At 38.4% G+C, this 12,137-nt stretch overlaps 1 protein-coding gene across 2 annotated transcripts; it reads left to right on the top strand.

Moving 5' to 3' along the window:
- Positions 1-279: 279 nt before the first annotated feature.
- On the top strand, positions 280-8,895 carry c5ar1.L (complement C5a receptor 1 L homeolog). Of its 2 annotated transcripts, XM_018230205.2 has the most exons (3): positions 280-377; positions 6,049-6,115; positions 6,934-8,895. In XM_018230205.2, the coding sequence occupies exon 3, from the start codon at positions 6,963-6,965 to the stop codon at positions 8,010-8,012; it is 1,050 nt and encodes a 349-aa protein (XP_018085694.1). In that variant the 5' UTR covers positions 280-377; positions 6,049-6,115; positions 6,934-6,962; the 3' UTR covers positions 8,013-8,895. The 2 variants fall into 2 exon arrangements, with proteins under 2 accessions (XP_018085694.1, XP_041428857.1); XM_041572923.1 differs by lacking the exon at positions 6,049-6,115 and having other exon boundaries at positions 287-377.
- Positions 8,896-12,137: the final 3,242 nt, after the last annotated feature.

Genomic DNA, 12,137 nt, shown 5'->3' with positions numbered 1-12,137 from the left:
TAATTAATCTTGCCCATGCCATACTGAAAACTTTATTTCATGGGGATGACATTTATTTTCTTTCAAAGCAGTGAAGTTTTACAACTAAAGCAAGTTTAGCTTAAGTGTACTATGCTTATCCTTATAATAAATGATGCCCTATTATCTCCTTATCTGAAAGGGAATAGTAGTTTAGAGTGTGACAACATCTGCAGTGACCAAGGCATATTCTAGTTACAGTATATCTTTAAATCGTTTATGGCAGGGATCATCTGACTTTAGCTCCTCCTTTAAAAAAGACAAAGCTGTTATAGATTATAGAGATGGAATCAAATACAGGAAAGTCACAATGATAACATTTTGCTTATTACTATGTAATGCAAGTTGGAGATGAAAAGGTATGTCTGTTTTCCTAGTTTGGTTGGATGGATTCTATGTCTTTGGAGATCCCAATCTCTACTGTGCCAATAACTTGGGACTGTAAACTTGTCTACCGTGCTACTATTGGTTATATTAGATGTATAGATTATCTCTGATTGTACTCAAGTAAATCTAGAGCTCTTTATAGACTATAGCAATACTAATGATACCTTTAACTGCAGTTAATGAAGATTCAGACATTTTTCAGCAATTAATGATGTTTTAGACATTTTTTAGCATTTTGAATTGCTTACAGGAGATACTAATAGCAATACTATGAGGTTAGATACAGTATGTACTGTAAGCCTATAAGTTTCTAATACTTTACTAAAGGGCATACGGATAGTTTGCATCTGATGCACAGAAAACATTACTGCTTCTTTGCTGATTCTAATAATCATGTGTTTAAAGTACTAATGATATAAATAGTAGCTGTCAAAGGGCACACAAGAGAGATGGAAAATATTTGCTTTCACCTATGTCAGAAAAATCCAGTTTGTCAAAAAAAAAATGCTGATACATTTCAACAATTTCAAGGAGGATTTTGAACAGAATATAGAGTGGAGTATACTAAGATTTCTATGGGAGTGGATAATTAACTGCATGTCCATTGAAGTTTATTGGTTGCTGAGATCAATATAAAAGATCAGGATGATAAGGTGATATAGGTGAGCCTGTCCTGTAGATAAATAATTAAAGTATATATACAGGTATGGGATCTGTTTGCAGAAACCAGTTATCCAGAAAGATCCAAATTATGGAAAGGCTGTCTCCCATAGACTCAATTTTATCCAAATAATCCAATTTTATTTTTTCTTTGTAATAATAAAACTGTAGCTTGTACTTGATTCTAAGTAAGATATAATTAATGCTTACTGGAAGCAAAACCAGCAAATAATTACAAAAATAGGCAAATAATTCAAAAAATATAAAAAAGAAAAAATGAAGGCCAATTAAAAGGTTGCTTAGAATTAGCCATTCTATAACATACTAAAAGATAACTTAAAGGTGAACCACAACTGATTAGGAAGGCCTGCATCTCCTGAGTATGCCAATACCACATACATGTAGTTTTAAACATATAAGGGGTCATTTATGACCACAAGTGCAATGTAGTACTGAAACAAGATAGAGCGATCGCACACCCACAGCAGTCCTTAGCGATTATAGCTTGGTGCTCAAGTGCAATGTGCCAAAGTGCAAGGGTTGGGAATATGGTGAAGTGAGTGGACAGAGTATTGTGAGGGACTGGTGAAGACCCAGTGGTTCACATCGGTACCAATGACAGAGTTATAAAAAGCGTGGGGGGGGGGAAGTCCTCAATAATGATTTCAGAAAACTAGCTAAAAAGCTGAAAGCTAGGACTTCTAGTGAATTCAATTCAGAGATATTACCCTTGCCATGATGTGCTATATTAGGGTGGCATACCTCACAACATTTTGGAAATAGTATAAGGAACAAAAAGATTAGCCACGCGGAGTGTGGCAACATTATTTTGACCACTACCATTTTTGTGGCCACACCCCCTAATTCCCCCATATTCATTTTACAAAATTTGGCAGGTTATGAAAGTTTGAACACATTTCTGTGGTTTTTGTATCTTATTACAGTTTTGCTAGTGAAGGTGAATTGCCCTTTAAGCTGTGAGTCCCAAGAGACCTGCTTATCTTATATTGTTACAAAAGTACTGTATCTAAGTATCTATTCTGGGCTCTCTGCCAAAAGCCAATTAAATTAGAAACTTTGTATCGGTGGCAGCAGAAACTGTGTGGCTATGAGATTGGTGTATGGGGGAGGGATTTAGGTTTTAGTTAACTCTTCGCCCCAGCATATATAATAATGATAAATGTGGGAAATAAAGAAGTTATATTCAATATATTATGTCTCTTTGGGAAGAGGAAATTTAATTTTGTGTATTGCAAAGCCAGATTTAAAAAAGTGGTATTCTACAAACAGGTCTTCTTTAAATTGTATGTGAATCTCTTATCCAGCAGTGCCAGGGAAACTATCTGTTAGTAGAAGGGTTCTCAGTTCTCTATACTGCCAGTACCAGAGGTATCAGGTGTTTCCCAAGTCCATGGAAATAGCATGAAAGCAAAATATTGTCAGTTTCCCACACACACACACACACACACACAATTTAGGTGGTTTCTGTGATTGTGTTATTTTCCCAGGTTTTAAATGTAAAGCTTTTTATTTATTGAACAAATTTGATTTCAGAAAAAAAATTCTGATAGAAAAAAGCCACATTCTAAAATAGTATATTGATTGTTGTGCACAGGGTACCGAACGCTTGCGAAGTTTCACTAGCGAAAATACGGTCAGCAGTTCAAAGTTACGCAAGCGTTGGCTAATTTGTATAAGGCGTGCAGTTAAAGTACAATGGACGTGTATGCTGCAGCAAATACATTACACTACACAAGCCCAGGGAACCTTAATAAAATTATATAGAGTTGTTATAATGCCCTACACATGTGTCCACAGTATAGTTTAGATGCCATATGTTATCAAATGTAAGAGGGAAGGAGGGTACCCCAAAAAACATTTCGATCTTTTTCAGCCTATCACCCTGTAAAAAGGAAAAGACGCCAGCGTTTTTTTGGGATTTAGGAAGAGATTAGGAAAAACTTTTTTTTTCACAAACTCCTATCTACTCCATTGCACTTCACCAGGTGTGAGGTAGCGAAGGCAAGTCTGGCGATAGAGGTAACGGTCAGTAAAATCAAAAACTTGGTGAATTTGCGTAGTAACGCTCATTCGCCAGAGCGAAAAGTCTCCTGGCGTTAGCGTGCGAACAGTGGCGGTACTACCAGGGGTGCGAGCGGGCCAGGGCCTGCACCCCCTCAGGGCCCCCCGACAGTCCGTGAGCCACATACAAATGTGGCCAAATGCGGCCGTACGGAGGGGGGCGGGGCCCAGCTGCGCGTCATGCACCAGGGCCCGCCCCCCTCTAGGATCGCCACTGGGTGCGAAATAGCGCCAGAGTCTATCTCCTTCGCTAGCGTAATTAAGCCAATGCCCATTAGTAAATCGGCGTAGTGCGAAATTACGTCACGCTGGCGAACTTTCGCCAGCGTTAGCCAGTTCGCCCTTTAGTAAATTTGCCCCTAGGGCTATTTAAAGGTACTAATGAGATGCCAGCAAAACCCTCATTTCTTGGAGTTTGTCAGTATTGTACCAGTTTCTAGAGGTATAAGCTCTGAATCCAGCTGCTAAAGTACACGTCTATTTGTAAACTTAAAACTTATGAGACTACTCATATACGAGGGTGGTTTTTTTTTTTTTTTTTTTTTTTACAAATGAATAAATAAATGGTGTTTTTATACAAAACAAAAGAGAGTTTTGTATTTTGTAACCCTTGCAATTTTTATGCTTTGCTGTGCAATTTGATGGAAAAAAGGGAAGTGGCATTGTGTTAGAAAACTGCAATGAAAAGAAATACATAAATACAGCAAACAGCAGGGCGAGGTACTTAGATCAGCTGTGAAGTTTGCAACATTCATAATGGGATGCATGATAGTGGAGCTGTAATTGTTGTGTGACACTGTGTGTAACTGTAAAGGGGACTGGTGTGTCTACATCCACTGGCACATGCACTCTAGTTTCAGTGCCCATACACCATCACTACATTGGTTAATGTCAAAACATAACTGCTTCTTATCGTCCTTATGCTTAGTAAGTGACTTGGCATTTGTCTCTACTCTCAGACTTGCTAAAAGGCGAAGTGACAATTCGCTAGCGTTATCGCCCACTGGGACATCACCGATTTACTAAGGGACACAGGCACCAATTCACTAGCGAAATGGTTGCAAATTCACAAGGGTGCAGATTTTACTGACCGTTTCGCCAGAGTTGCCTGTCGCTGGCGACAATTCGCCCTTTAGCAAATCTGCCCCTAACTATTTAAAGCCTTATTTTGCTTTTCAATGTTTGGCTATGTGCTCAGTTTGCAAAGTGAGAGCTGCCTTAGAACTGCACGTTTGCATCTTGATGCTGAGCAGGCAAGGCTATTGCCATTTTGGCTCCACTCTGGCTACTTAAACTCTTACTCTGCTCTAATTCCTTGGCAAAACTTGTTCTTTTACTTTGCCTGTCTGACTACCATTTCAGCATACTGTATGTATTCTTAAACAGGACTCTGCTCCATGGTTGGACACTTTTTAACATCCAGAATTTGCCTGTGCATTTCATGCTGTGACAGTAATATTGTTCTTTACTTTAGTAAAATCTGAACTCATAAGTCATACAAAGGAGTGCTACTTAATTTGTCAGCCAATCTATGACTCTTTTGTTTTTTGATTGAAGAAAAATATATTCAAGCACAATAGTACCTGGATCAGCTCCCTATTACAAGAAAATGCCTATAGTTTTCCAATATAGGTATTGGATCTGTTATCCAGAAACCTGTTATTCAGTAAGCTCTGAATTACTAGAAGGCCATCTCTCATAGACACTATTTTAAGCAAATGATTTACATTTTAAAAAAATGATTCCCTTTCTCTTTGTAATAATAAAACAGTACCTTGTACTTAACCAAACTAAGATATAATGAATCCTTGTAGGGGGCAAAACCATCCTTTGGGTTTAATTAATGTTGAAATAATTTTTAAGTACCAGGTATGGAGATCCAAATTATATAAAGATCCCTTATCCAGAAAACCCCAAGTCCCAAGCATTGTGGATAACGGGTCCCACTCCTGTATTATAGTTTCTTGTTTTTATCACACTACCACTTTATTCAGCATCACCTGGGGGCAGATTTATCAAGGGTCTAAGTGAATTTGAGGGAATTTTCGAAGTTAAAAAATTTGAAATTCGAAGTCATTTTTTGGATACTTCGACCATCGAATAGGATGCTTCGATTCGAAGTAAAATAGTTCAAATATTCGACCATTCGATAATCGAAGTACTGTCTCTTTAAAAAAAACCTTCGATTTCAATACTTCGCCAAATTAAACCTGCCGAAGTGCTATGTTAGCCTATGGGGACCTTCTAGAGCATTTTTCTAAGTTTTTGGAAGTCGGAGTAAACTCGTTCAATCAATCGCGAAATCCTTCGATCAAACGATTTTACTTCGACCACAGGATACCCGAATTCGATGTAAAAAAAACTTTGAATATCGAAGTCGAAGTATTCCAATTCGATGGTCGAATTTCGAAGCTTTTTCTACTTCGAAATTCGACCCTTGATAAATCTGCCCCCTAATGTTTTTGCATAAAAATAACAGTTTAATTTTGAAGGTAGTGTCTTGAAATGATGCAAGTTTTTGTTGGACAACATTAAGGGACAGATTGCAGAATAAGCGGAAATTCTTCACTTCCTTTATTGCAGGGATCCCCAACCTTTTGAACCCGTGAGCAACATTTAGAAGTAAAAGAAGTTGGGGAGCAACACTAGCATGCAAAATGTTCCTTGGGTGCCAAATAAGGGCTGTGATTGTCCATTTAGTAGCCCCTATGTGGATTCTCAAACTACATTGAGGCTCTGTTTGGCAGTGCACCTGGTTTTTATGCAGCGAAAACTTGCCTCCAAGCCAGGAATTCAAAAATAAGCACCTCTTTTGAGGCCACTGAGAGCAACATCCAAGGAGTTGGAGAGCAACATGTTGCTCACGAGCTACTGGTTGGGGATCACTGCTTTATTGCATAGGTCTCTTATTGACTATGTGTTCCTAGACAGAATCACCAGCATTTCCAGACAAGCACCAGCTCTACAAGTAAGTTAATCCTGTTTACTCCAGTAACCTATTGCATTTTTGGTGACTATTTTCATAACTTTTTTTAAAATTAATATTTACCTGTTTGTGCCTCTGGAATCTGAAACTTTTCCGATACGCTTAGTTTTAGCAAAGGGGGACAGCAATTTCAATAACAATCTGTTTAAATTTACCTTGAAGGTTGCAGTAAAATATCGCATTCTTAATGTTGCACACCTTTTTCATAGTATTGCACAGAGACCTATAGCTATTTCTGTCTAGAGGCACAAAAGACAGAAATAAGGGTTTTAATACATATTTACTTATTGATATTTTACAATGCAATTTAGTCACCAAGCAGACACATTTAGCAGCTTTTGTGTTAACTACTGTCCCAGGACAAAGAATGAACTGCAATATTATATTTATAGGTATATTTAACAGGTAAGAATAGGTAAGTTGTCTAGAGTAGAGCTTCCCAAACTGAAGGGACACCACCTAAGTAGAGGATAAAGGGTGGCATCTTACAGGACAGTTACAATGAAGCCCTGTCAGGATTATTGATAGTATAAGAAAACCACCTTGGAGGTTGTAGTTGTTATCACTTTTAAAACAAGACACATCAAATTTCGCCGCATTATGACTAATATGTACTTGATGCAGATCTATACTGTAGCATACATTCTAAATAATTTATCATTTGCCATGCATTGTGATGTATGGTTGTGGTATGGCAATGCAATTTAGTCATTTTTAGACTTTGATGCAACTTGGTACAGGGAAGGAAGACATTAAATTGTTTAATTATGCTAACAAAAATATACTGTCATTTATTTTAGGGTCAAAAGACACCACAACAAAATTAATAATGGCTAATTCTTCAAATGTCTCCTATGAATATCCAGATGATTATAATATATGGGACAATGAAGACCACCACAACGGAAAATCTGTTTCCTTAACATCATTTCAAAGTGCAGCTTTGTTTATCCTAAGTGTAGTGTTGGTTCTTGGCGTGCCGGGCAATTCCTTGGTGGTGTGGATAACAACATGTGACATGAAAAGGTCTGTCAACACAATATGGTTTCTCAATCTGGCCATTGCTGATTTACTGTGCTGCCTCTCTGTACCCTTTACAATAATGGAGATTGTCCTGGGTCAGTGGCCATTGGGACTCGCTACCTGCAAACTGATACCTTCTATTCTATTGATAAATATGTACGCCAGTGTCCTTTTACTGACTGTGATAAGTATAGACCGTTGGGCACTGGTTGCAAAACCAGTTTGGTGTCAGAACAGAAGAACATTGATGAAGGCATATATGGCATGCGCAGTTGTGTGGCTGTTGGCTCTTATTTTAACCAGCCCATCCTTTGTCTTTAGGAGCTTACATACAGACATTAATAATGTTAGAACAACTTGTGTAATGCATTTCAATTTTTCTCAAGAGCATACAGTAAAGGTCAAGCAATTTATTGCCATTTTCCGATTTTTAATGGGCTTCATTATTCCCTTTGTTGTTATCACTGTATGCTATGGTGTATTAGTGAGAAAAGTCAGCACGCGCTATAACAAATCTGTTAAGACAATGAAAGTAGTTACTGTAGTGATTGCAGGCTTCTTTGTCTGTTGGTTCCCATATCATATAGCTGGTCTTATACTAGTCACTCATGCAAGTAAGACAGACATTTATGAAAACACATTGGAAGTAGACCCCATTTTGGTTAGCTTTGCAATTATTAACAGTTGCATCAATCCTATCATTTATGTATTAGCAGGGCAAGACTTGAAATCCAAGTTTAGGAAATCCATCAAATCAATAATGAAGAATGTACTGGCAGGGGAAGAAAGCCAGTCATTTGATTCCAATAGGATGAAATCAAGTTCAGAGACAAAAAACACTGATGCATGTGTGTAGTGTAATTAATCAAGTTCATGAATCACACCTTGAGATCAATTTTTGTTGTTGTTAATTGTTTGGGAAATCAGACCAGTGCCATGGGTGGATTATTCTTTGTATTGTACAGTGTGAGAAAGGCAGTCCATTTATTGTGGGAATAGCCCAAGAGACCAGACTCTGCATTGTACAGTATGGTGAAGATCAGACCCAATATCAAACAATTTATAAGAGATCAGGTACACTATTGGACAATGTGAAGGAAATCAGGCCCTGTGTTGTACATTACTGGGGAAATCAAACCATGTATTGTACAGAGTTGGTGAGAACATACTCACAGTGTAGGAAGTTCAGTACCCATATTGTACAGCAAGGGTTGGATGAAGCCCACAAGATAATATTTGGCATTGTCCAGTGTGGACTAGATAAGGCTCAATTATATAACAGTGGGAGGATCACTGATTGTACACTTAGATCTGCAGACTGCTTATTGTATATTCATGATTCCCAATAAAACACGCCCCAAACTTGATCTAATATGTTGTAAGGGGAGAACAGACCTTGTACTATTCAAATGTAGGAGAAAACAAAGTCTATATCAATGTGACTGAGTAATGTACGGATTTTGCTGAGGTGGGCTTGAACTGTACTGTAATTTACTTAATGTTCTGCGCAACAATAAATATTAGACAGTGAATGGGGTTCAGACCCTGTAAGCCAGAGGCTTGCAGGCTTTTCAGTTCGAGGTCCAAAATTTGGCCTGGATCCCATCGATCTCCCTCGATAACAACAAATCTCAAGAACGTAGCAGAATAAGTATTCATCCCAAATATTATCCTAAATCACGACAAGTTGTATATGAATGTAATTTCAGCCATTATATATAAATATGAATGTGACAATCCGATAATTGTATTTTTTGTGACTATTATTTTTACTCTTACGTTCTTAGATTTTTTTTTTTTTTTATAAATGAATAATGGGGGTGACAAAATCCACAAAAAAAAGCATCTACCATTCATGGGGAAATGGCACACATGAAATTTTGATTCTGGGCACAAAGTTACCAGCAGCGTTCCCATTGGGTAGTGGCTCATTAAAGGGGTTGTTCACCTTCAAACACTTTTTTTCAGTTCAGTTGGGTTAATATTGATTACCAGAAATAAATATTTTTTTTCAATTACTTTCTATTTGTAATAATTTATAATAGTAACTTTTTATAATATTGAAGTGTAAAGTTTCATTTTTCACCTTCCAAAGCCTTTCTAACTTAGCAGCTAGTTTTAGATTGATACATTTGTTATGTATCAACTAGTGATGTGCAGGCTGGCTCGAAACCCGGGGGAACCTCGGGTTTACCCGCAGGTCTGGGCCAACTCCTGCACCAAATATTCGGGTACTTCCGGCTTCTGACGTCTAAACACATAGGGGTATATTTATCAAAGGATGAAGTTAGAGATCTCCACAGTCCGCAGAGTAAAACACCGGCAACTAAAACCAATTGAAAAAAGTATTTATTTGCTGTAAGGGATGCACCAAATCCAGCGTTTTTCCTTGTGCCTGGCTGAACCGAATTCTAATTTGCATATGTAAATTAGGGACGAAAAGGGAAATCACATGACAAAACAAGGACGTAAAAACATTTTTCCCACTTTTTTTGCATATGCAAATTAGGATTCTGATTTGGTTTGGTATTCAACCAAATCTTTCACGAAGGATTCTGCCAAATCCCAAATAGTGGATTTGGTGCATCCCTATTTGCTGTGAAAAATCTGAAAACAACTGAACTGAAAAAAGTGTCTGGAAGGTGAACAGCCCCTTTAAACATGGGATCAAAAGGGTCTGTAAAGCATTGTCCTTCTATCACTGACTGGCCAATGGTTCTTCATCATGAATCAGCTAATTCCATTGTAAAATAATAAATGTAATGATTGTATGGGGTGGGATAATGTCACTTCTGTGAAATTAACTAAATGTTTATATACATTTCATGCAAAATAAAATAAATTGTTATGTTGCCTTTTTACTATAAGATTCCATTTTATTGCCTCCCCTCCAAAAAATAAAATAAAGCTACCAAACAGATGTTTTTAATTATATGGTGAGGTATTGAAATCCTCAGTGTTAACAAATGCACCCATATGACTTATTATGTCACAGTTAGAGACTAACGTATGGCTTGTGTTAATCATAGCAAACTGAAAATAGACGTAAGTGCAATTAATCATGATCACACATCAAAATAGTTGCGCAACTCTAGTGCACACTGCAAATTTCCACTTTTCTTAGGGTTCGGATTTGGCTTGGCCGAATCCAAATTCTGCAGAAAAATGAGTCTGAAACCCAAACCAAATCTTGGATTCCCCGTGTCAGAGAATTTAGGTTACCAGAGACCTCTTGGTGGACAAAGTTTATTTGACATAACCAGCACACTGAACAAAGAAACCACAGGGGTTTTATAGACTTGTACATGGAATTTGTTATGAAGGAGTACAATGGTAAAAGGGAATTACTGGTGGGAGAGCAAAATTTTAGGTGCGGTGTGTCACACAGCCACATTGCAATGGGTTCAGCTGCATTGGGGACTAGGGTTGCCACCTGTCCGGTTTTGGCCTGGACAGCCCGGTTTTTTTGAAGGGCTGCCCGGGTCAAAACGCCTGCCTGGTTTTCCAAATGAGGAAAACCTGGCAGAATTCCCCATGATTGATGCCACAGCCCTGCCCATCACGACTTGCCCCCGCAATGTCACAACCCTGCCCTCTTTGCGCCCCCTCCCCGGATACATATTAAGACGCGTGTTACTTTGGTATTCTGAGTTGCCTTCTCTGTGTCTGTTTATCTGATCACCATCCAATATCCAGTAAATAAAGGGTTGGCCTATAATTCTCTGTGAGTGCAGAGTCCCCTACTGGAAACAACAGGAAGAAAGCTAGAAAACATCCCTGCATTACAGCTTGGCTACTCTGGCTTTCATTTCTTTCATTCTGAGAGCTTTGGTGACCTGAGAGAATATTACAAAAGCAGAAACTTGCTTAGAATACTGCTTCAGCAACACTCACAGTATGCTATCAACATACTCCTCTAGTGAATAAGTAGTCCTGTACAGAATACTATAGCTATCAGGCTGCCCTACATGGAATACATATTTTATTATACATTATGTATATAACACAAAATGCAACAGTCACAGCTAGGGTTGCCACCTGGCCGGTAAAAATGATGGCAGATCCCAATGTTAATATTAGGGAAAAAAGATAAATATATAGGAAGGCCAGTCACAGTCAGAATCTGTTTGTGGTGTGCAGACATCCTTATAAGCAAAATGTGGTTTTAAATATGCAACCTAGAAAAGCGATGTAATAAATATTTAAGTTAATTCTCCTGCAATTTTTTATTGGAGAGGGATCCAAGCTGATTTTTTCTCTAGGTCTCTACTATGTAAATGCCCCTATGTGTAAAACTGAAAGAAGCCAGTGAGCAACTGGAAACAGCTCTGTCACCAACAGTTTTCTAAAGGAGAAAAAGTATGACACAACGCATTGCAGCAAATGAATGCACCAAAAATGTGGCTTTTGTCATCGTCATATAGCTGGCAGCATTTCGCCTTATGGATGCTATATGGTTCAAAAGTATAGGTGTGGCCGGGCCCCCATAATATGCTTAGGGGCAGATTTACTCGAGGGCCGCTTCACACCCATCACAACACTTTGCCAGGCGAAATTTTGTCCTAAAGTTTTACTCACGGAGCGTCAATGGCGGAGCTCACCCGGACCAACATGCCTTCCTGCTTGATCGCAGCTCTCGCGATAAGCCGGTCACTCCCCACCGGCTATTACATCCAAACCAAAAACCACAGATCGCTGTCAGGCGTTGACCAAGAACATCAGGAATCCGGCACAATTATCATCAAACTTCGGCTTTTATTCGCACATAAATAGGGTTACAGTGGAGGGTGTACAATTCTAACGCGTTTCATACCCCATAGCTGGGCACTTCATCAGAGTGATTGTGTGCACTTGTGTAGAGGATTAAATAGCCACGTGTGTGCATGTGATTAAAATGATATAAAGGCAAAGTGATACCTCAGTGTAATTTAAAATTCATATAATAAAGATAATTTTTATCGTGTGTAAAGAATTATTATGC

The sequence above is a fragment of the Xenopus laevis genome, chromosome 8L, assembly GCF_017654675.1.
Source record: "Xenopus laevis strain J_2021 chromosome 8L, Xenopus_laevis_v10.1, whole genome shotgun sequence".
NCBI lineage: Eukaryota > Metazoa > Chordata > Amphibia > Anura > Pipidae > Xenopus > Xenopus laevis.
Note: the sequence above shows the minus strand (reverse complement) of the source record. Positions and strands in the feature narration are given on the sequence as shown.